This window comes from Bos taurus, chromosome 6 (genome assembly GCF_002263795.3).
Source record: "Bos taurus isolate L1 Dominette 01449 registration number 42190680 breed Hereford chromosome 6, ARS-UCD2.0, whole genome shotgun sequence".
NCBI classification, from domain to species: Eukaryota; Metazoa; Chordata; class Mammalia; order Artiodactyla; family Bovidae; genus Bos; species Bos taurus.
In genome coordinates, this window is record NC_037333.1 from 77,378,766 (window position 1) to 77,403,451 (window position 24,686).

General features: G+C 35.9%; 1 protein-coding gene across 17 annotated transcripts in view; it reads left to right on the plus strand.

Moving 5' to 3' along the window:
• The window catches only part of ADGRL3 (adhesion G protein-coupled receptor L3), a 936,136-nt gene that overhangs the window by 662,455 nt on the left and 248,995 nt on the right, over nt 1-24,686 (plus strand). For all 17 annotated transcript variants that reach the window (XM_059887348.1, XM_059887344.1, XM_059887332.1 and 14 more), the window contains 1 exon segment: nt 12,132-12,212. In XM_059887348.1, the coding sequence (XP_059743331.1) occupies nt 12,132-12,212 (81 nt within the window).

Below are 24,686 nucleotides of genomic sequence, written 5' to 3' on the forward strand. Positions count from 1 at the left end.
TCAGTGTGTTATAATATGGCAGCAATTCAAATAAATAAATACATGGTAGATTGTGTATATGTGAGTGTATTATAAGGGCATAGAATAACTCCAGAATGATATACTAGATAAAAGAGATTGCCTGTGGGAAGTATCAATATGATTAATCCTATCATTTTATCGCAGTTAAATGTGTACCACATCCATGTATTAGCTATTCAAATAATTAGTTCATTAATATGAACGGAATGTGTTTAAGATATATATATAAGGCTTCCCTGGTGGATCAGATGATAAAAAAGCTGCCTGCAGTGCAGGAGGTCTGGGTTTGATCCCTGGGTCAGAAAGATCCCCTGGAAAAGGGAATGGAGACCCACTCCAGTATTCTTTTCTAGAGAATCCCATGGGCAGAGCAGCCTGATGGGCTACAGTCCATGGCGTCTCAAAGAGTCAGACATGACTGAGCAACTAAGCACATCACTATTTATTGTATCGTGTCTTAGTTTTCTATCACTGATGGAACAAAGTACCACAAACTTAGAAGGATAAACAATGGTAATTTGTTATTTCTTTATATTTCTCTAAGATGGAAGTTCGACATAGGTCTTATTAGACTAAAAGTAGTTCTTTCTGTAGACTGTAAAGAATCTTTATGTTTATCAATTCTAGAAGCAGCCCTGATTCCTTGATTCAGGTCCCCTTCTTCCATCTTAAATGCCAGAAATGACTTATTTAGTGTTTCTCACATTGCATCAATCTGACTTACTCTTCTGCCTCCCTTTTTGACTTTCAAGAACTACTGACATAAGGATAATCTCTCTATCACCACCATAATCACATCTATAAAGTCCTTCCTGCCATATAAAATAACATATTCACAGATTCTGAAGATTAGGAGATAGGCATCTTTGAAGAGATGTTGTTCTATCTTCCATAAGCTATAAGCAGAATATCTGAGGAGACTATAATTCCTAAATCAGAATTGCTCTGAAAGAGAAAAAGTCTTAGAAACAGCCTCTTGTATGGCCTGTGCTGATTGATCAACTGAAGTTTATGACCCCTGTTTTCATGCTAACATCACAATTCTGGTCATTAGGTTAGCCTATGTTTTTTTCCAATCTAGCTTTTCACAGTTCTGCACCCTGAACACATACTGTCAGTGGAATAGGTCTGAATATTACCTACTTCAATTGTATTTTCTTCTATGCAGAGCATGGGGTTAGTACAATGATGATAAACATTAGGAAAGAAAGAGTTGTGTATGGAGAGGAAGACTGCCTCAAAAGTCTTTTTTTCTAACTGTTGGATTCAAAATGATTCAAGGAGATCTGTGTTACTGAACCTTATCATTTTTAACACCTCCATTAAAATAAAATTAAAAATTCCAAGGGAAGACTAATACAGTTAACCTATTATTAAATAGTACATAATGTTTTGTCCATTGTTTGAGGAAAATAATTTTAGAATCCCAATTGTTCTGTGATTTAGTAATGTAAATACTTAGTTTTAGGTTAGCTTAGAAAAGGAGAACTAGAAATTTCAGAATTTTAGTGTATTTGCCTCTCTCCGCCCTCGTGGGTATATTTATAGGATGTGGAGGCAGTAAGCTATATTCTAAGAATATGGTCTCTGGACTTGAAACCTGATTCCCACCCACACTGTTGTGTAACCTTTGAAAATACACTTAACCTTATAAAGCTTTAGTTACTGCATTTCTATAATAGGAAGCAACATTTACCTCACATGGTGCTTCTTGATATTAGTCTTGTAGAAAATAATCATTTTAATTAATATGTTCTTCAGTATTCAAAGTGTTCATTCCTCTTTGTTCTTATAGGACTATAAAAACTACTAACAGAGGACTGTAGTTTTTCTGTAAACACTAGAAATTCAGGAAAGAGAAATGCTCTGATTCATTTTCCTTTTTTTATTCTCTTTCTAGTTTATTTTTGTAAACCTTGCTACAATAGGTTTTTGAGACTTCAAGGAATAATTTTGAAGTGATGCCTCCAAAATTCAGTGTTTGTCATTTTAACCACCAAGTCTATTTTTCACACTTGTGAAAGAAAGGGAAGCATTTGTATGGTTTTGTAAAATAGATTCCCCCTCTATATCTGTGAGCACCTGAAATTCATCATCAATATAAAACATTCCTCCATCCAATACAATTTCAAACCTACAACCAATGAGGTATTTTGCAGGCCGACAGGTTTCATTTCTCTCGGATATGAAAGGCAATTCTTCCTGAAAATTGCTCCATTGAATTTTACATTAAATTCCTTTCACAGTGTATCTTCTTAATTTTTAGGTATCATAATGGTATTGTGGTTGTTTTAAAGAACTCTTATTTTAAAGACACATACTCAAGTAATTTACAGATGAAATTATATGATATTTGGGGTTTGCATCCCATATTCTGGGTGGGATGGGGAAAGAGGCTTGGGAGGAGACCAGTGAAACAATATAGGCCATGATATCGGAAACAACATTGCCTCCAAAAATATGACTCAGGGAATTGACCATTGTAAGACAAAAAGGTATGAACTTGGAGCAGTTAGTGAAGAAGTAACAAGGCTTGTTTATGCAGCTTTCTCAGCCCTGTCTCTGGGACAGTGATGCCTTCTGTCTTCCTGGTGCAGAGAGGATACCTTTCGCATGGGAGATTTATGTCCTGCTTTCAGGGAGACCAAGAAGGGCCAGAGTATCTTTATGTATCATTTCTTTCTCAAGTAACTTTAATTCAGATAAATCAGAGTGGCATGCTTTGGGGTGGTATAGTCTATTCTCCTTCACATGTATTTTTTAATTCTTTCCTTTTTAATACATTTTTCAATTTTTATATTATTTTAATTGGCTTTTTCTGTCTACCCTCCTTTGTGGATTCCTGTCCTGTATCCCTCCCACTCATTTTATTGGCAGGCGTTACCTCATATCCTTCCTTCTACTGCCGGGTGCCTGCCATGCTCATTAACTACATTGCTACTTGCTGTTCCCTCAGTCTCATCTTTCTTCAGATCCTGTTCTTCCCTCACTTCACTTTCTTCAGTCCAGTGCTATTGTTGTGCTCTGACTCTCACCTCTATCTGGGTACGTATCATACTTCATTGCAATTACCTAAACATGTGTTCAAGCTGCAATCTTTTTATTGAATCATTCTAGTTTCTTGTTTCTATGGTTACTGTTAATACTGATCACAGAATGGGATCGGGTAATGAAGAAATATTTGCTGGATGAAATACACACCAAACATAAACAAAACACACAGAAGTTACCTTCAAATTACTCTATTTGTTTTCTGTGTGGCAAGTGATATCTACAGAGAATCCCATCAATGACCTTTGAGCCTCCTTCAATGACTTTATATCCTCAATAAGTGTAGTTGTTTCTCTGTTACCTCATATGTTAGTAAAGTCACTGAAAATAAGTGTGAGTAATTGGATGAGGGGGGGAATGGAAGCCAGAGTGAAAAATAGTCATTAAATTGGCAAATTTACAACTCTTTTCTTCAGTAATTACCTTTGATTGGTGTTACATCTTCACCTGAAAGCTAGCTTTTTGAATGCCAGACAGTTATAGTCAGACTATATGAAGACAGAAAAGCAAGCTGTTGTAATACTAGGCACACCCAGTTTTCCATCAGCACATACAACACACTGATCTCTGCTATTTTTTTTTTTAAATCAGTAGCTGAGATTATTTACCCAGTTTTCCATCAGCACATACAACACACTGATCTCTGCTATTTTTTTTTTTTAAATCAGTAGCTGAGATTATTTTCAACAACAACAAAAAAATTAAGCTCTTTTTTGAGGAGGCTCATCTACTTTCAGAGTATTTGAAAAACTTAGAAAAAACCTCATATGCCATTCTTGAAGGCAGTGTAGTGTGTGTCGCCCCCCTGCGCCCTTTCACGGGTCACTTCTCGTGGTGATGGGCCTTGCATAACTCAGTGAAGCTGTGAGCCATATTGAGCAGGGCCATCCAAGACAGGTCAAAGTGAAGTGTTCTAACAAATGTGCTCCACCAGAGGAGGAAATGGCAACCCACTACAGTATTCTTGCCTCAGGAACCCCATGAACAATATGAAAAGACAAAAAGATACAACACCGGAGATGAGCACCTCAGGTCAGGAAGTGTCCACTGTGCTACTGGGGAAGAGCAGAGGACAGTTACTATAATAGCTCCAAAAAGAATGAAGAGGCCAAGGTGGAAATGACACTCAGTTGTGGATGTGTCTGGTGATGAAAAAGCTGGCTTGAAATTCAACATTCAAAAAACTAAGATTATGACATCCCATCTCATCACTCATGGCAAGTAGAAGGGGAAAAAGTGGATGCAGTAACAGATTTTATTTTCTTGGGTTCCAGAATCACTGTGGATGGTGACTGCAGCCATGAAAGTAAAAGATGCTTCCTCTTTGGAAGGAAAGCTATGACAAACCCAGACAGCATATTAAAAAGTACAGACATCACTTTGCCGACAAGGGTGCATATAGTCAAAGCTGTGATTTTTTTCCAGTAGTCATGTATGGATGTGAAGGTTGGACCATAAACAAGACTGACCACAGAGGAATTGATGCTTTTGAATTGTGGTATTGTAGAAGACTCTTGAGAGTCTTTTGGATTGCAAGGAGGTCAAACTAGTCAATCCTAAAGGAAATCAACCCTGAATATTAATTGGAAGGACTGTTGCTGAACCTTAAGCTCCAATACTTTGGCTATCTTATGTGAAGAATTGTCTCGCTGGAAAAGACCCTGATTCTGGAAAAGATTGAGGGCAAAAAAGATGGGGCTGGTAGTGTATGAGATGGTTAGATAGCGTCACTAACTCAATAGACATGAATTTGAACAAACTCTGTGACGTAGTGGAGTTTAGGGAAGGCTGGCATGCTACAGTCCATGGGATCACAAAGAGCTGCACATGACTTATTGACTGAACAACAATGATAGGTTCCCACCTTCCACATGGAATCATTATTATAGTAGGGCAGAGAAATGGAGAGGTATCACTTGCTATCATTCTAAAGCTTGTAAAAGGAAAATGAATCTCATTAAAAACCCCATGAACAAAAATATGAGATCTATATTATTGTTTGTAAGAAGGGTAAAATGTCATATCTCTAGAGGAAATAATTAAGTTCAGAAGTTGAAAATTTAAAGCAAACAAAAAGAAGGCATGAAATGTTCCTCGATGGCCATAAACTATTAAATTTGTTTACAGCACTGTATAGAAAATGAGGAAAATTTGATTTGAAAGTTGGTGTAACTGGAGAAACCAGTGGGGACTTTGTTATTAAAGTGTGTTTTTATTTCAGGAACAAAGTTGTATTGCCAACTACATACTGCTATATTTTATTTGTGTGCTCTTTTACTTATAAGTGACATTATTAATGTGTCTGTGTGTAAAATTTGAAATAAATATGTTAGGAAAACCATCTGATAGCAGCACATTTTGGTCTTTCATTCTTAATTAATAGAAATAGATTTGGACTCATCCATATTTTTATCTTTTTACAATTTCCTATAAAAGTCAGATAGTATCTCTTGCCTTTTCTTGAACTTTTCAAATGCTATTCATAGAAATTAAATTAGGCCTTCCAGATTATTGTTTAAAATTGCAACCTGCCAGTCCCACTTCAGTTCCCCTTTAGCCTATTTTAATTTGTTTCCATTGCCTTCAGCATCTCACATATATAATATTTGTTGTATTAATTGCTTATTGCCTATCTTCCCCTATGTAAGAGTGTGGATTATCATTTGTTATGTGCTACCTAAGAAGGCACCTGTCACATATTAGGGACTCCATTTATTTTGTGTGATGAATTAATGAATGAATGAATTTATAATAGTAATAATCATAAAGCTAAAAATTCTAAGCAATTTGCCACGCACCAAGCACTGTTCTAATTGCTGTAAGTGTGTTAGTTCCTCAGTCGTATCCAACCCTGTAACTCTGTGGACTGTAGTCAGCTAGGCTCCTCTGTCCATGGAATTCTCCATGTAAGAATACTAGAGTGGGTTACCAGTCCATTCTCCAGGGCACCTTCCCAACCCAGGGATCAAACCCTAGTCTCCTGCATTGAAGACAAATTCTTTACCATCTGAACCACCAGGGAAGCCCTATATGTATAAATTTAATTTTCAGAATACCCTATGAGCTCCGTGCTATTATAATCCCCCTTATCCAAATGAGGAAATTAAGGCACATAGAAGTTAAACAGCTCTATAGTTACTAGCTAATAACTTATGTTGTTAATAATTCTATGGCTCAAATGTGGCAGAATCCCAATACTATGATAGGCAGTTCTGTGTCCTGGGCATGATTTTACCTGTTACACTAAGCTGACTTTAGTTTACAGACCTAGCCAAATAGAAAAAAAAAAAAAAAGTACATATTTTTGTAAATAAATAGTTTTCAACCCTTTAAGGTGTCTACACACCTGAAAGTTGATGACCCAAACACCTTGAGAATAATAGCTTGCTGAGACTTCAGAGGTAAGAGGGAGTTGAGGGCAGTTTTCTGCAGGCTACTGTATCCCCTTTATCACTGTTCCTCTAACATCACTCTTGACAACCACTGGTTTGATTTGGCTTTTGAAAGTCACCAATTTCTCAAGATGTCAGTTTTCTTATTCTAAAATGTTTGGGACTATATGCTATCAAATGTCTTCAGACGTCCAAATTCTATGGTTCTAAAAATGTATTTCTGTGTTCTGATGTGCAAGTAAGGTATTGACAGAAAGAGAGGGGAAAAGCCTTTTCCTGTACCTAGTGCTGGCCAAGTCTTTTCTATATTTGAACTTCAGTAGAAATCACACAGAATTCCTAAATGAGATGCAAATTAAATGAAACTTGAAAGAGAGATTGAAGATAGAAAAAAATGGCTTTTCCAAAATGCAAAATGGCCCTTCAGGTTCTGCTAACAAGCACCCTTAATTTTTCTATATTTTGGGCATGCCTAACACTGGATGGTTCATACATTTTCACTTCAGAATATAAGCTGCTCTTTCTCTTTCTTTTCCTGTGTATATGTGTACTTTTTGGCCAGATCATTTTTTCCTCTTCTCTCTCAATGTGGATGACCGAAATCTTGTTTCTATGTTTATTTGGTGAGATTATTCCCTTCCCAGTTGTCTTAATATTAATTATTTCAAGGTTTTACCAATCCTAATTTAACTACACTATCAGCTTAAAATGAACAAACAAGCAAAAGACCCTGAAAACCATCTCTGTGATAGGGGAACCCTAATATGTCCCTAATGAAAAGTAAAATGGTACCTGTCGGCTCAGCGGTAAAGAATCCGCCTGCCAGTGCAGGAGACACAGGTTTAATCCCTAATCCAGGAAGATCCCCTAAAGAAGGAAATGGCTACCCACTCCAGTATTCTTGCCTTTGAAATCCTATAAACACAGGGGCCTGGGCACAGGGGGATATATCCACAGGATTGCAAAGAGTCAGATGCAACTTAGTGACTAATAACTGCTTCTTTAGAAATCATTTCCACAAAAGTTTAAAACATAGAATTTACTGTGTGACCCAGCAATTCCAATTCTAGGTATATATATTCAAGAAAATTGCAACATATGCCTACACAGAAGCTTGTAGATGAAGGTTCATAGCAGAATTTTTCATAGTAGTCAAAAGGTGGAAATTATTCCCAAAGTCCATCAACTGATTAATGGATACAAAATATATGGTATGTTTTACAATGAAATATCTCCAATTTCCTTGAAGAGATCTCTAGTCTATGTACATACATGTGTATACATAAATGCATATATATGATACCTTCATACAAATGACATCTTCATACAAATGACATCTTCATACAATGCAATCATACAATGCCATCTTCATACAAATGCATACAAATGTATTCATACAAATGCATACAAATGTATGCAAGTGAATCTTAACCTGGGAATATATTTCTTATAAGAAACAAAGATCACAGATCATAATCAAAATGCTATTTTAAGTGTATATAGCTCTAAGGATCTATTAAGGTAGAATCAATAACTAATTATAACAATGAAGGTCAAAAAATATAAGTGAAAGTCACCAAGAAAATTTAGAAATATTGTTAAAAATAGGGAAAATAGAATACTTGCACAATGAAATATTCTTATAACCAAAGTATAGAAAACTTCAAAAATATTTTTATTAAAAAGCAATTCAAACAAAAGTCAATTTAAAATATATGAAGACAAACTATTTAGAATGTCTATTCTTCAAACTGTTTACAGAATTAATGTAATTCTTATAAACTTTCAGTATGATTTTTTTTGCTTTGAAATTTAGAAAACTGCATTAAAATCAGAAGGAAAAATAATCAGATAATATCCTTTTTAATTTGGAAAAGTAAGGAGAATATCATATATTTAGATATACAAAGCTGTGGTTACAAGGATGAGGTGAAACTAGGTATCAGTTCAGTTCACCTTCTCAGTCCTGTCCGACTCTATGATCCCATGGACTGCAGCACACCAGGCTTCCCTGTTCATCACCAACTCCTGGAGCTTGCTGATGCCATCTAACCATCTCATCCTCGGTCATCCCCTTTTCCTCCTTCCTCCTAGTCTTTCCCAGCATCAGGGTCTTTTCCAATGAGTCAGTTCTTCACATCAGGTGGCCAAAGTATTGGATTTTCAGCTTTAACATCAGTCCTTCCAATGACTATGTAGGACTGATTTCCTTTAGGATTGACTGGTTTGATCTACTTGCAGTCCAAGGGAGCCTCAAGAGTCTTCTAGAACACCACAGTTCAAAGGCATCAATCCTTCTGTGCTCAGCTTTTTTTATAGTCCAACTCTCACATCCACACATGACCACTGGAAAAACTACAGCTTTGACTAGATGGACCTTTGTTGGCATAGTGATGTCTCTTATTTTTAATATGCTCTCTAGGTTAGTCATAGCTTTTCTTGCAAGGAGCAAGTGTTTTTTAATTTCATGGCTGCAGTCATCATCTGCAGTGATTTCGGAGCCCCCCAAAATAAAGTCTGTCACTGTTTCCATTGTTTCCCCATCTATTTCTCATGAAGTGATGGGATGGATGCCATGATCTTAGTTTTCTGAATGTTGAGTTTTAAGCCAACTCTTTCACTCTCCTCTTTCACTTTCATCAAGAGGCTCTTTAGTTCTTCACTTTCTGCCATAAGGATGATGTCATCTGTGTATCTGAGGTTATTGATATTTCTCCTGGCAATCTTGATTCCAGCTACTAGGTATAAGACTAGGTATAAGACTAAATTATGGAGGAAAATGTGTCAGATGTTTAAAAACATGTATTTGATATGCTTTTTACTCTCTTTGCTCTTTTTGAAGCTGACCACATTTTTCTTATTGAATATTATTCACCATAAATCCACGAGAAAATTTTATGGCAGTTAATTATGGTTTTAGCTGGTCCTGGGGTCATTATCTGACTGATGATGGGCAGGGCTGGAGCCTGGTATGTTTGGCCACAGGGACCTAGGGTCCCAGGACTAGTGCCTGTGCACTGATATGAAGGACCATATCCTGGGCTATCTGGTATACAGGGTGGTATCCTGGGGAGGCTGTGGGCTCAGGGGATCTTAAGGCAGCCCCACCCAGTTAGTTACTTGTCCTGATGCATCCCAGTACTGATGTAAACATGCTGGTGGTCAGGGCGAGGTCCCAGTGCTAAGAGACTTCAGGAAAGATTCCAAACTGGCACTTACCAGTACCATTGTCCACGTGTAAGAATGACTGCCACCAGTGTCTATATCTTGACAGTGAGCTTTAGTTTCCTTCTGCCTCTTCTCAACGTTCTTCAAGGTGAGCTAGTGGGTCTGACCTAAAATTACTGCTTCTGCCTTGAGTCCTAGAATGTGAGAGACTGTGTGTGTGTCCTTTTAGAGGGGAGTTTCTCTTTCCCACCGCCCTCTGACATTAAGCCCCTACTGGCCTTCAAAACTAAAATTGTTCTAGGGGTTGGTACAATACTCTCAGACTGCGGAGCCTAATGTGGCGCTCAGACCTCTCACTCCTTGGAGAGAACCTGTGCAATTGTAATTACCCTACCCCTGCACTGCCTAAAATATGTGGGTGGAGCACTCTGAAGTTACATGATTATCCCAAGAGCAGAGGCAAATGTGCCATTTAAAGGGACCATTTACTTCAGTTTGAATATAGAGGTGACAGTTTCAAAGCAGTTACTTGTCAGAATTTAATCACTGAAATCTACACACATTACTTCCAGGTTTAGTATACTTTCTTTGAGAAACATAATACAGAAGAACAAACTTCAAATTTGTTTGTCAAATGCTTTTGTCAAAAGTCAAAACGCTGCTGGCCTTGCTCTTTGCCTATTAGTTACTTACATTTTTTATTTAAAATTTTTATTACATTTTTTATTTAAAAATATGTGTATACTTATATAGTACCTACCTTTGAAACCTTATAGTGATACTGGTTGCATAAAATGAGATGCTGTATGTATGAATACGTAGTGGCTGTTATGATATGTAGTAAAAGCCATGTTCCTTAGTTAGACATAAAATCAACACTTTTATATGCTGAGGTTATTTCGAACCAATATGAAATGACTCTTATTTTCATTTACATGATCAATAAAGTTTGAAACTGATTCATTTGTAACAACACAGGACCTTAAAAATAAAAATGTTTTTGCAACAAAGTATGTAACATAAGTAAACATCCGATGTTTTTATAATTAATATAATATGAAATTTTTAATATGCTCTATTACACATGAACTTGATAATAGTGCACAATTGCTCTCTTATTACTTTTATAATAGTCCTTTTAGTATTCCACTGAAACATGGCCAGTGAATGCACAATATTCTTAGCTACCATTATGAGGGGCTTTGTATATTACAACCTTTTCACTGTGTCTGCTGTTAGCTAGAAAAATGCTGGGAGCAACAGCAGCTACTATCAACAGGGAGCCATATTAATTATTTGAAATGTGCCTCATAAGAGGAATCAGCAGACTTTATTACAAGTCGAATATTACTTGAAACGGGAAGGTTACTCTAACTGTTACCATAATCTATATATCGTTAACTTTCCTTGTTTAGGAAAAGAGATTAACAACCCTGTAAAGTGCTTTAGTAAATGTATAAAATACAACTGCATATCCCTTGTAGAAAGAAAATGATGGGTTCTCTACTTGTACCCAATATTTTTTTCATATAAAGTGGCTTTAGTAATTGAACTCCGTAATTATACTTTCTTGCCTTAAAATTCAAATTGTTTACTGGATTATCAGTCTATAAGCTATAGCTACTTTGAGCATTAGAAAATCCTTTTGTTTTTAAGTTAGAATTGTTTTTTTTTTTTTTCCAGTCAGCAATTTGGTCTTCAAAGGAACTTTAACACTTTAACTCATACAACAGAAAGTGTATTACAAGTTTGTGTGTGAGCTGACAAAATACAAGAAACAGAATGAATCCATCTACCTGCTTTTTATATTGTGGGTAGTTATTATTTTTCCATCAAATACAATAAGCAAGTAGAAATAGTTTTTAAACAATAAGTAAAATGTTGAAAAGTAATAATAAATATAAAGTTAATTAGGATTGTAAATAAGTGCTATTAAAAGTGTTATCTGACATGGATGCCTGTCTGCAGATTGTTACTGATCTTCCTTGAAATAAGTGCCAAAATCAAAAGTCAGTGTTTAGAAACATTTAAAGCAAAGAGAGTATTTAATGTCTCTTTAGAAATGAAAAATGGGGACTGTATTTTATATGTCTTGTTTTCAGTTTTTATATTTCATTTTTCTTGCCAGTCACTTTTATGGTGTTTTTCAAAGTGTCATTTCACAATAAACATGATTTAAAAGCAACAAGTTCAAAATTGGAGAAGGAAATGGCAACCCACTCCTATATTCTTGCCTGGGAAATCACATGGAGAAAGGAGCCTGGTGTGGTTGAGTCCATGGTGTCACAACAGAGTCAGACACTACTGGCAACTAAACAACAACAATAAAATTAGCTTAAGAAGGACTGTTTTAATTGGTTGACGTTTCGATGACGCATAATGTTTGCATTCTATAAGGCTATGAATTCAGTGTAAAGAGAGATGTGTGAAATCATAAAACTAACCAAAAAGTATAAAAACATTATTATAGTATTTTAACATTTATTTTTGGGTCCACAGGGCAGGCACATCATGGACAGGTATCATACATCTCTCCACCAATTCACCTTGACTCTGACCTGGAAAGACCCCCTGTTAGAGGTGAGTTGTTGTATTCTTTTTTTTTATATATTATTATTTAAAGAAAAAGAGAGTCTATTCATTATTTGATGAAGACAATTAATTAAAGATGATTATAAATATGTATGTTACAGTGCAGTGCCTGTTTAAAAAAAACAGGAGGAAAATGGTTTGTAATGATAACAGAGAGTAAGTCTTATTTATAAAATAAGATGTGAAATATTTTTTTGAGAAATGCTTGTAAACCAAATAAAAGATGTGGCTCCATAGTGAAAGACTAGTTGAAAACCAGCCTAGATTTAAAGATTATTATATAATCATTTCCTTTTTTATTGGAACTTTCTTCTTCTACTATCTTTTTATATATTTTTTTTAGTAAATTAAGATGTCTTAAACTAAGTTACATTGACAAATTTATTTCCTTGCAAATTGATGTTTTATGTTTTATTTTTCTTTTAAAAAGTCATTTTAGTATTAATAACATTTATTTTTAAATTGTATAAATTTAAATTATATATTTAAATTGATGCCATATGTTTAAAGATTTTTAAAAATAACTAATCATACAAAACAGAAATTAAAAGTAACATTTATCTTATCTACAGAATTTATCTTTCTACTTTTAAAGGATTATTAATAAATTTTAATGTTGTATAATGTTTAATCTGATGTAATAATAGATACAACTTTTAGTTTCATAAATACCAAATATCCTAAGGTTATTTTTTTTATTTAAAGTAATATAGTATATTTTCTTATACTTTTAAAAATATGCAATAAAAATCACTGGATCTGTCTTTTATGAGCATGTTCTCCATACAGTTTCCTCTGCTAGGAGTCTCAATTTTTTCTTTGCTACCCGTTAAGTTTCTACCAGTGTTTCAATGCCCTGCTTTATCTTCAGTTCCTCTGTTAAGCCTTTGCTGACTATGTATTAGGCAGAAGCTAAGTGCATGCCTCTGTCCTCTGCGCCTGCCTCAGTTATTGTACCTAAAGCAGTGCATTTTATTTTTTCAGGCTAAATGTTTCCCTTTCTTTTTTGTAAGGTCCTTGAGGGCAAAAGTGTCATAATTATTATTTCTCCTCCAACCACTGGTCTGTGCTTGACACATAATGGGAAGTCATACAATGATTTCTGAATGTGACAACCTATATTGTGAAGGATGCATCCTCATTTTTTTAAAGAAGTAAGCTGAGCAGGAATAATAAGAAATTTCACAAAGAGGACACAGAATGTACCAAAATATGGGTTTGTAAAGGTTGTGATATTTTTAAGGAAATATGCTAGGTGCACAGTAAAATGAAAGCAGTTTTAGACGAAGAAACTGGAAAGATGTAATGAGGCAGACTGTAAAGGATTCTGTTTCATATGCCAAGAAGTTTGTCTTTTATCCTGGAAAAACAAAGTCATCAAATATTTTTAGATAAGTTAGTGGGGTGTTACATTATAACATCACCAGTTCTTGATATTGGAAAAATATCACTGTTAATGTAGATGATGCAAGATTGACAGAGAGAGGCTGATTCAATAATCTAGGTAAAAGATGAATAGGAAATTAACAGTGTATTGGTGGCAGGGGTAGGGTCTGAAAAGTATTTTGAAGAAACATAGTATTGATTGAACAGATTTAAGGGAAAGAGCAGAAATACCTCTAAGATTGCTTTACTGATTAATTACCTGAATGCTTATAATGTAATTTCTCCTCATGAGGGAAATATGAGTTATGAAAGGATGTCTTGTTTTAACCTTGCTAATTCTTAGTAGAATGTCATTTCCACCAGGGGTGGAGGCCTACTTATGCAAGTTAGTGACTTTAATTCAGTTCTTCATACATAGTCCTAGTATAAATTGGGAAGCATACTGTACAGTCATGAGTAGAATAGTGTAATAATCCACTCTGGAATTTAGTGGCTTAAATCAAGAAACATTTTTTATAGTTCTCAGAGTTGGTTGCATTACATGTGTACTGCCTTGACTGAGACTGGATATTTAGTACTTAGCAGACTGGTCGGTTTTTCAGGGGAGGAAACTCACTAACAGGTTTGATAGCCATCTTGATGTCATCTTGGGGCTTCCCTTGTGGCTCAGACGGTAAAGCATCTACTGCAGTGGGGAGACCCAGGTTTGATCCCTGGGCCAGGAAGATACACTGGAGAAGGAAATGGCAACCCACTCCAGCACTCTTGCCTGGAAAATCCCATGGACGGAGGAGCCCGGTAGACTGCAGTCCATGGGGTCGCAAAGAGTTGGACACAACTGAGCAACTTCACTTTCTTTATTTGATATCATCTGGGTGGTAGCCATATGACTCTCATCTAGCAGGCTAGCACCAGCTCATTCCCATTGTGACAGGATTCCCAGCAGTAAGGAGGAAAGTCCCAAAGTTCAGGTATTGTTCAAGACTGCTTGTGCCATGTTTGTTATGTCCTATTGGCCCAAGTCAGTCACATAATCATCCCCAGACTTAAGAAATAGACTACATCTCTTGAAGAAGGAACCACAGTCTGAAGGACTATGGACAGAAGAAGGAGAGCAATTCGGGCCATGTCAACCTATAGTATTCTTGCCTGGAGAATCCCATGGACAGAGGAGTCTGGCAGGCTACGATCCATAGGGTCGCAGAGTTGTACATGACTGAAGTGACTGACCACACCTACAAGCAACCTACTATAGCTAGACAGATAGAATAAAATAAGTTTAGAATAAAATTTGACAAAAATTGAGTGATAAAGGGATTTAGAGACAATAATTTTAAACTTGGGAGTTCTAGAACTTTCTTGTCTTTAATTCCTCAACTGCTACACAGAAGACAGAAATAAGCACTCAACAATGTCTTTGTGAGGATTAGGGATAATATAGACTAGAGTCTGGCATTTGATAAGCCCTAGATAAATTGTGGCTATTAGTATGTACTTTTGGGTTTGCTGTTGTGGCATATAGGAAGAAATTTGGCATGGAGGCCAGGCAGACCTACATGACCTTAAGCAGCTTCTGTCTGTCATCTGTAACGCAAGGATAGTAATGCAACCCTGGCAAGTTTATAAGTGAAATAGTGTCAATTCCTGGCAAATAACTTGACATAAACTAGACTCTGAAGAGTCGGTTGGCATTATTAAGAACTTCACTTTAAAGTGGCATCATCTTAGTAAAAGTAGTGATGATACTGACGTGGTGAAGAATGAATTACTGGAATCCAACAGTGTCCTGCTTTATGAAAAAGTGAAAGTATTGGTCCCTCAGTCATGTCTGACTTTTTGTGACCCCATGGGCTGCAACCCACCTGGCTTCTCTGTTCTTGGAATTCTCCAGGCAAGAATACTGGAGTAGGTAGCCATTCTCTTCTCCAGAGGATCTTCCCAACCCAGGGCTCAAACTCAGGTCTCCTGCACTGGAGGTAGTTTTATTTTTTTACCATCTGAGCCACCTCAAATTGTGTCCTCGACCTTAGAAGGATTGTCCTGATAACTTGTAGGTCTCAAATCTTTCTACTATATGCCCAAGACCCTCTTAAACTATGCTGATTAATACAATTACAGTTATAGTTATAGGCTCATGTGTTATAGTTCTGAACCTTTTTTAAATGAACATTTAATTAAAGAGGTTTGTATAAATCACCAAAATTGTAGTACAAAAGATCTTGTGTTTTTAATTAAAACTATCTAATATTTAATTTAAAACAAATATTGGAAATAGTGTAGAGTAGGCAATATCATTACTTTGGAACCAAAAATATTTCAACTATCACTCATTTATCGTCATTTACTATTTTTAATTACACTGTATATTTTTTATGTTTTTATGAAGTCAAATGACACAAATGACCTATAAATGATCTTTATATAGAGAGAGAGTCTCTCATGCATGTTATAGATTTTTATTTGAATATATGCAAAAAGATAAATGAAGTTCTTTATTTTGGAATTCTATAATAATTTTTGTTAGATTATATAGCAATATACTTTGAACTACCTGAAAAACCACACTGCTATTTTAGCTTTTCTTTTTCTATTTTCCTTCCATAATTTTATAAATGTTGAGACTATGAGAGCTATGTCCTGATATTCCCCTCCCACCCACTAAATTACAGTTCACTGTATTATTTCTCTCTCTTCCTATACCAGTTTCCATTAGTGTACATGAATGTCCATGTTTTAAGAATTCTTGCTATATACATATTAATTCCTTGAGTATTTTACAGACTTGACTATATTTTCATAGAATATCATACTTAAGTTATTGACATCAAAAAAGCAATACAAAATGATATTTAGAATGTAGGAAAGAAAGCTGTGACAAAGCTAGACAGCACATTAAAAAGCAGAGACATCACTTTGCCCACAAAATTCCATATAGTCAAGGCTATGATTTTTCCAGTAGTCATGGACAGATGTGAGAGTTAGACCATAAAGTAGGCTAGGTACCGAAGAATTCATCCTTTCAAACTGTGATACTGGAGAAGACCCTTGAGAGTTCCATGGACTGCAAGGAGATCACACCAGTCAGTCCTAAAGAAATCAACCCAAAATATCCATCGAAGGATTGTTTCTGTAGCTGAAGCTCGAAAACTTTGACCACTTGAAGTGAAGAGCCAGCTCATTGGAAAAGAGCCTAACGATTGAAATGAATGAAGGCAAAAGATGGGAGCGGCAGAGGATGAGATTAGTTAGCATCACTGACTCAATGGATATGTGTTTGAGCAAACTCCAGGAAGATAATGGAAGTCAGAGAAGCCTGGTGTGCATGGGGTCACAAACAGCAGGACACAACTTAACAAATGAACAACAGTAATAACAATACATTTACTAATGTTTTCACTGGGGATTTTTCAGTAGAAAGTATCATTTATCCAACATACAATTATGTATCAGATTGCTTCTGATATTTTGCCATTTTATACTATTCTCACCCCAAACATTTTGTATTACTTGCCACTTTTTTTTAAATAATGATTTTGCTTTTAGTATTTGAGATAGTGAACTAATTATTGGTAATTTTGGAATTATTTTTAAACTGATATTTTAAAAAATAATTATATAATTGTTTTCAGATATCTATATTACATTTTCATTTATTTTTCATGGTTTTAAATTTTATATAATGTATGAATCATTCCAGCTTTAATCTACATGTCACCATACTACCTCCTTTCAGTTTTCTTGATTTCTTTCGCTTTTGCTCTCATTTTTAGGGGGAAAAAGTGTATCTTTCAAAACTGATGCATTTGTTTGTCATAATATATTTCTTCTTTGATAATGTGTATTCTGTGACCAACATGCTTATTGTAACCATATGGATAATATAGTAGCACGTTACCAAATAACCTTGAATAAAATGTTGAAATTTATATTTCAAAGTAGCTGAAGTATATAAATTCAGTAGCACTTAACCCACTGATGAGTAAATTTGAGAGATGCTGTTCTTTAAATCTAATGTGATCATACATGGCATTTGGTCACATAATTTATACCTGTGATGATTATATATGCATTCTGCAATTTACAGATTTTATTACTGAACAGGGGTGTAAATTCCAATAGTTTACTAGTACATTAATGTCACAATACATTACAAGGTAGGTAACCAGAGCTGCCACTATAAATAGAAAAATAGTCACAGCCCTCACTATAAACTACTTAATAAAAATAAGATCCTGAATCAGCATTCACCATTACAGTAATTTTACTCACCACACATCTCATTAATCAGGACTTAAAAAGAAATAGTTTCATCTAGAAGCCTTATTATTTTTAAGCCCTACATTATTAAAATGTTTGTTACAATTTGTACTGAATTTAATGGGGTTGATTATATATTTCTTATGCATATACATTCTCTATGCTTTTCAGACATATTTCCCAATTTTAGTATTACAATTGGAAATGAAAGTCTACTTTTGTAATTTTGTAGCAGATTTGTAAATAAGAACAAGGGAATTCTTCAGTTCAGTTCAGTTCAGTTGCTAGTCATCTCCGACTCTTTGCGACCCCATGAATCACAGCGGGCCAGGCCTCCCTGTCTATCACCAGAGTTCACCCAAACTCATATCCATGGAGTTGGTGATGCCATCCAGCCATCTCATCCTCTGCCATACACTTCTCCACCTACCCCCAATCCCTCTCAGCATCAGAGTCTTTTACAATGAGTCAGCTCTTCTCATGAGGTGGCCAAAGTATTGGAGTTTTAGCTTTAGCATGAGTCCTTCCAAAGAACACCCAGGACTGATCTCCTTTAGAATGGACTGATTGGATCTCCTTGCAATCCAAGGGACTCTCAAGAGTCTTCTCCAACACCACAGTTCAAAAGCATCAATTCTTTGGTTCTCAGCTTTCTTCACATTCCAACTCTCACATCCATACATGACTACTGGAAAAACCATAGCCTTGACTAGACAGACCTTTGTTGGCAAAGTAATGTCTCTGCTTTTCAATATGCTATCTAGATTGGTCATAACTTTCCTTCCAAGGAGTAAGTATCTTTGAATTTCATGGCTGCAGTCACCATCTGCAGTGATTTTGGAGCCCCCCAAAATAAAGTCTGACACTGTTTCCACTGTTCCCCCATCTATTTTCCATGAAGTGATGGGACCGGATGCCATGATCTTCGTTTTCTGAATGTTGAACTTTAAGCCAACTTTTTCACTCTCCACTTTCACTTTCATCAAGAGGCTTTTTAGTTCCTCTTCACTTTCTGCCATAAGGGTGGTGTCATCTGCATATCTGAGGTTATTGATATTTCTCCTGGCAATCTTGATTCCAGCTTGTGCTTCTTCCAGCCCAGCATTTCTCATGATGTACTCTTCATATAAGAATAAGCAGGGTGACAATATTCAGCCTTGACGTACTCCTTTTCCTATTTGGAACCAGTCTGTTGTTCAATGTCCAGTTCTAACTGTTGCTTCCTGACCTGCATATAGGTTTCTCAAGAGGCAGGTCAGGTGGTCTGGTATGCCCATCTCTTTCAGATTTTTCCACAGTTTATTGTGATCCACACAGTCAAAGGCTTTGGCATAGTCAATAAAGCAGAAATAGATGTTTTTCTGGAACTTTCCTGCTTTTTCCATTATCCAGCGGATGTTGGCAATTTGATCTCTGGTTCCTCTGCCTTTTCTAAAACCAGCTTGAACATCTGGAAGTTCACGGTTCACATATTGCTGAAGCCTGGCTTGGAGAATTTTGAGCATTACTCTAGTAGCTTGTGAGATGAGTGCAATTGTGTGGTAGTTTGAGCATAGCAGGGCTCAATAGAAGCTGCAGTTCTGAAGGTCATGTGTCCACACCAAGGATCCTTTCTCCCTAACCTTTATTTTGCTTCCTAACTACTCACAAAATACTCTGCACCAGAATAAGATCTATCACAGACAGAATCACTCAAATTCTTAGTGTTTAGGAGGGAGTTTGTTTGGGGAGCTGCGTCAGAATCCTAAGCAGAGTTGAATATTGACATTCAGCTATACCAGTTGAGGCACCCTCTTCAGTTGAAACTGTTGTTTTATTGTTTGGTTTGGTTTGGTTTCATTGTGTTTTCTATAAAATTGGCTGACAGCTTTAGCAGTTAATGATGGAACCCTTCCTATAAATTCTTCACAACATCATTAGCAATTCAATTCAGATAAGTTCCTGTCAATAACCAAGGAAAGACATTAACTTCTGAGAAATGTCTTCCTAGTATGTAACTAACAGTGATATTTTGAATATTATGCTGCAGAAAAATTTGACTGTTCCCAGATACATTCTGCCTTCCAATATGATAAGACACTAGTAATAAAGCTGGCAAAGAACATTGTTATATTTTGTATACTATTGTGTATAATCTTCTTTTAGGTAGGTTCTTATATTTGATCATAAGCCTAATGTGATGTGAACTGCTAAGTCGCTTCAGTCGTGTCCGACTCTGTGCGACCCCATAGACGGCAGCCCACCAGGCTCCCCCATCCCTGGGATTCTCCAGGCAAGAACACTGGAGTGGGTTGCCATTTCCTTCTCTAGTGCATGAAAGTGAAAAGTGAAAGTGAAGTTGCTCAGTCGTGTCCAACTCTAGCAACCCCATGGAGTGCAGCCTACCAGGCTCCTCTGTCCATGGGATTTTCTAGGCAAAAGTACTGGAGTGGGGTGCCATAGCCTTCTCCAGTGTGACGTGAACAGTCATGTCCAACTCTGCAACCCTTAAACTGTAGCCTGCCAAGCTCCTCTGTCTGTTGGATTCTCCAGGCAAGAATACTGGAGTGGGTTGTCGTTCCCTTCTCCAGGGGATCTTCCCAACCCAGAGATAGAACCTGGATCTCCTGCTTTGCAGTCAGATTCTTTACCATCTAACTACCAGGGAAGCCCCAAAGGGGATGTTGCATTAATCTAATAATACTCAATACTAAAGGGTGTGTTGCATAAGCCTAATACTCAGTACTCAATACCAATTTATACATTTTTAAACTTCTTTTTCTGTAATAAAATGAGTAATATAAACATGGTTCCATTGGCAGATAATCAATGAATAGAATAATGTCAGGCATTAAGTTTCACTTCCAAACTGAATTACATTCAGCAAATCCACACACAGAAAATATTGTTTCAGCTCAAAATAAACAGATGGTCCTGTGTAGTGCATATATATATAAAGTAGACTATAGCCAAAGATATAGAGTCACAAATTTGAGATGTTAACACACAACATTATTTAGTGAAATATAAAAACATTTTATATTGATTAAAATAAAATAAGTTCAACACATCTGGCATTCTTACTGAGGAGTCTCCAGGCTTCTTTAATGTGCTATGATAATGTTTTTCTAACTTATTTGGTTAACAAATATTATGGTGAAACATAATTGCCAAGTTTTATCCACCCTTATCCTAAGGTAATAAAAATTAAATTTGCATATAATGAAGTACTTTGACCATGTTGGATAAACTGCCTACAGTTGCAAATGCCAAGCTTTTTTTGTTCTGTTTATAGTACACTGTGAACACATACAAAATAGATACAGAGAGTATATAGCTTGTTATTATTAATGGTAAACACCACTCCCTTTCATTAAGTATGTATCTTATGTCAGACACAGGAAAAAATATTTTATACACATTGTCTTCTTTAGTCTTATAAGGATCCTGTCACTTTTCATTCAGGCTTATTGGTCATCATCATTCTATTTCTAACATCAAGCATACAACTATAATACAATAAATTAATAATTGAATTTGGGCTGAATTTAAGTGAAGTTAAATTCTAACTCAATGGTAAAATGTACTTTTTTCTCAATATCTTTAGGAATAAGTCGGAGTGTTTTGTAAATTGTAATCTACTTTCAAAATATAAATTATTGTTGAAAAGTCAACATTTATCATTTGAATTAATTTAGTATACTCCTGCAGGTCCCTTGTGGAAGATAGTTTATGTGTTGAGAATAAGTATCCAGAGAATAGTGTGATCTGGTAGGTTATCTCATTAGGTTCCTAGTCAGCTTATCTTGGTGTTCTCTCCGTGAGCCTGATTGAGAAGAGAGCTTGTTTGAACTCTCCTTCCCCATCGGTTGATTAAATAATATTCTTAGTATCCAAAGGGTATTAAGTGAAGACAGAAGCTTGATACTGTTATGATATGTACATTCTCCTTCAGATTTGGTGTGCCTAATGGCAGATCCAGTGATAATGGTCCTTGGCTTGAATGTGAAGATTCCTCCATTGGAGCTATTGTTCAAGGCAAGCAAATGTCTATGGTATTAGGATATCTCTAAGAAGCTATGACCATGATTCAGTTCACTGAACTTCACGCTTCCCCACACCTCCCAACCACCCCTGGCTCTCTGTGCTCCCTCTTAAGATTGCTCAATGGCCCAGCTTTCCTAGGAATGCTACTATAGGTTCCAGTACTTACTTCTCTTTGTCTTGTTTTAGTTTTAGTCTCATTAAGATACATGAGGGTAGAACTGCTTTATTTTGTTCAGAAATAAAATATTTAATGTTTTCCAGATGTCATAACTTTACAGTGAGGTAATACTAGTCATTAATAATAATAGCTAACATTGATTATACAAATTAACCTTAAGACATATGATCACCTAAAAAGTATCCATATGATCCCCTTTCTCCCAATTCTCAAAGACAGTTTCTCATAGTTTTCATCAGGATGTTCCAGTAGATACTACTTTTTTGAGTTGACTTGGTATGAACACTTGATATTTATATTTAGTGTTTGTCAAGCTCTATTCTAAGTACTTGACGTGGATTAGTACTTCAATAAGTTCCCAAATCCCATGAATCAGATAGTATTATTGTTGTAACTTTATGAATGAAAAAACTGAGACATAGAGAATTTCTTTAACTTCACAAATGCCATACAAGTATTAACTATTGGAACCAAGATTCAAATCGAGATATCTGAAATCTGGTATAACAGTTTTTCATTTATACAAACTGACTTAATTTCTAAAACTATGTATTACAGCAAGTATTTAGTAATAAAATATCATCAGCAAGCAATGGGAGTCTGACCATTCATAGTAGAGTATTTTTTAAAACAAATTCACCACTCTCAGTATTCATCTCAAGAACACAATATGATACAAGCAGTTCAGACACTTATGTACTACTGCTCAATGAGAAATAATTTGTATGTGTGTGTTTCTTTCTCTATAAAATAGAATATTTTGTTCTGTTGTCATTCTTGTTACCTTCTACTCTTCATAAAATGTGTTACTTTTTCCTCACAAAAGGAGTGTATACTGTGTTTTCCAGTATTCTCTCCCCAAAATGGTTATTTATGTAATCACTAAAAAAAATGTTATACATGTATACTCAAAATAATTGTACTGCCAGGAGCAGACTGCTATCAGTTGTATTAACCACCACCACCAGAGCCTGGGATGGGGAAGAAGGAATTGTCTTGAACTCCAAATATAGCAGTCACCTGCATCCCTACCTGCTGAATACTCACAGCTGCAAGGTTCTCATTTCTTGGTATACCCCCACAATACATGCATACAAATACATATGCCATTCAGAAGTACCATCTTTAAAAACAATTCTTGACAATAGATTTAGAAGATTGGTATGATAAATTTAAAATATATAGTAAATCCTAAAACTTTAAAATATCTTCTACTTTTACTGTCAGTTGCCTGAGATGTGATAAAATCTCTTTTCTCCAGGTTCATCTTTTTTTATCTAGATGGTAGTAGGTGAGGCTGTCACAGATACATCATATATATCATAGAAATGAGGAAAGTGAGGATCATGTTTTCTTAGTTCTAAAAGATATATGTATGGGAAGCATTGACTTTGGGTATTATTAATCCCATGACACCCAAAAGCAGCATTGCCTTTACACTAACAGGCACTTGGCACCCTCAGTGCTGAGAAACACTTTTCTCTTAGCTGATTATAGCTTTGGGTCCAGCAATAATTTCCAGTTCTTCAGAGGCCAGCGGGGAAAAAAAAAAAAAAATTCCCTCACTGGAGTAGTTAGTCCTGTTGTTTGGCATCAGGATTTTCTGGGTGGAATATTATGAAAGTATGCAGCTACAATTCTAATTCTTGTATTTAATCATGATAACCTTAGTTTATGTTAGGCTCAAAATCTTGCAAGCTAACTCAGCAGTATGTGAACTGAGAACTACCAGAAGTATAAGCTAGATTTTGAAGAGGCAGAGGAATCAGAGATCGTAGAGAAAGCAAGGGAGACTCGGGGAAAAAAAAAAAAAATCTACTTTGCTACACTGACTATGCTAAAACCTCTGACGGTGTGGAATACAACAAACTGTAGGAAATTATTTAAGAGATGGGGGTACCAGACGACCTTACCTGTCTCCTGAGAAACCTGTATGCAGATCAAGAAACAAGAGTTAAAACCAGACATTGAACAACTGACTGATTCAGTGTTAGGAAAGGAGTTCATCAAGGCTGTATATTGTCACCCTGCTTATTTAACTTATATGCAGAGTACTTCATGCAAAATGCCAGGCTTAATGAATCACAAACTTGAATCAAGATTGTTGGAAGAAATATCAACAACTTTAGATATACAGATGATACCACTCTAATGGCAGAAAGTGAAGTGGAGCTAAGGAGCCTCTTGATGACAGGGAAAAAGCTGGCTTAAAACTCAACATTCAAAAAACTAAAATCATGGCATCTGTTCCTATCACTTCATGGCAAATAGAAGGGGAAAAGATAGAAGTAGTGACAGATTTTCTTTTTGGGGGCTCAAAACACTGTGAACTTTGACTGCAGCCATGAAATTAAAAGATGCTTGCTCCTTGAAGAAAAGCTATGACCAACCTAGGCAGCATATTAAAAAGCAGAGACGTTTCTTTGTTGTTGAAGGGTCTTATAGTCAAAGCTATGGTTTTTCCAGTAGTCATGAAGGGTTGTGAGATTTGGACCATGAAGTAGGCTAAGCACAGAATTGACGCTTTCAAACTGTGGTGCTCCAGAAAACTCTTGAGAGCCCCTTGGACTGCAAGGAGACCAAACCAGTCAATCCTAAAGGAAATCAACCCTGAA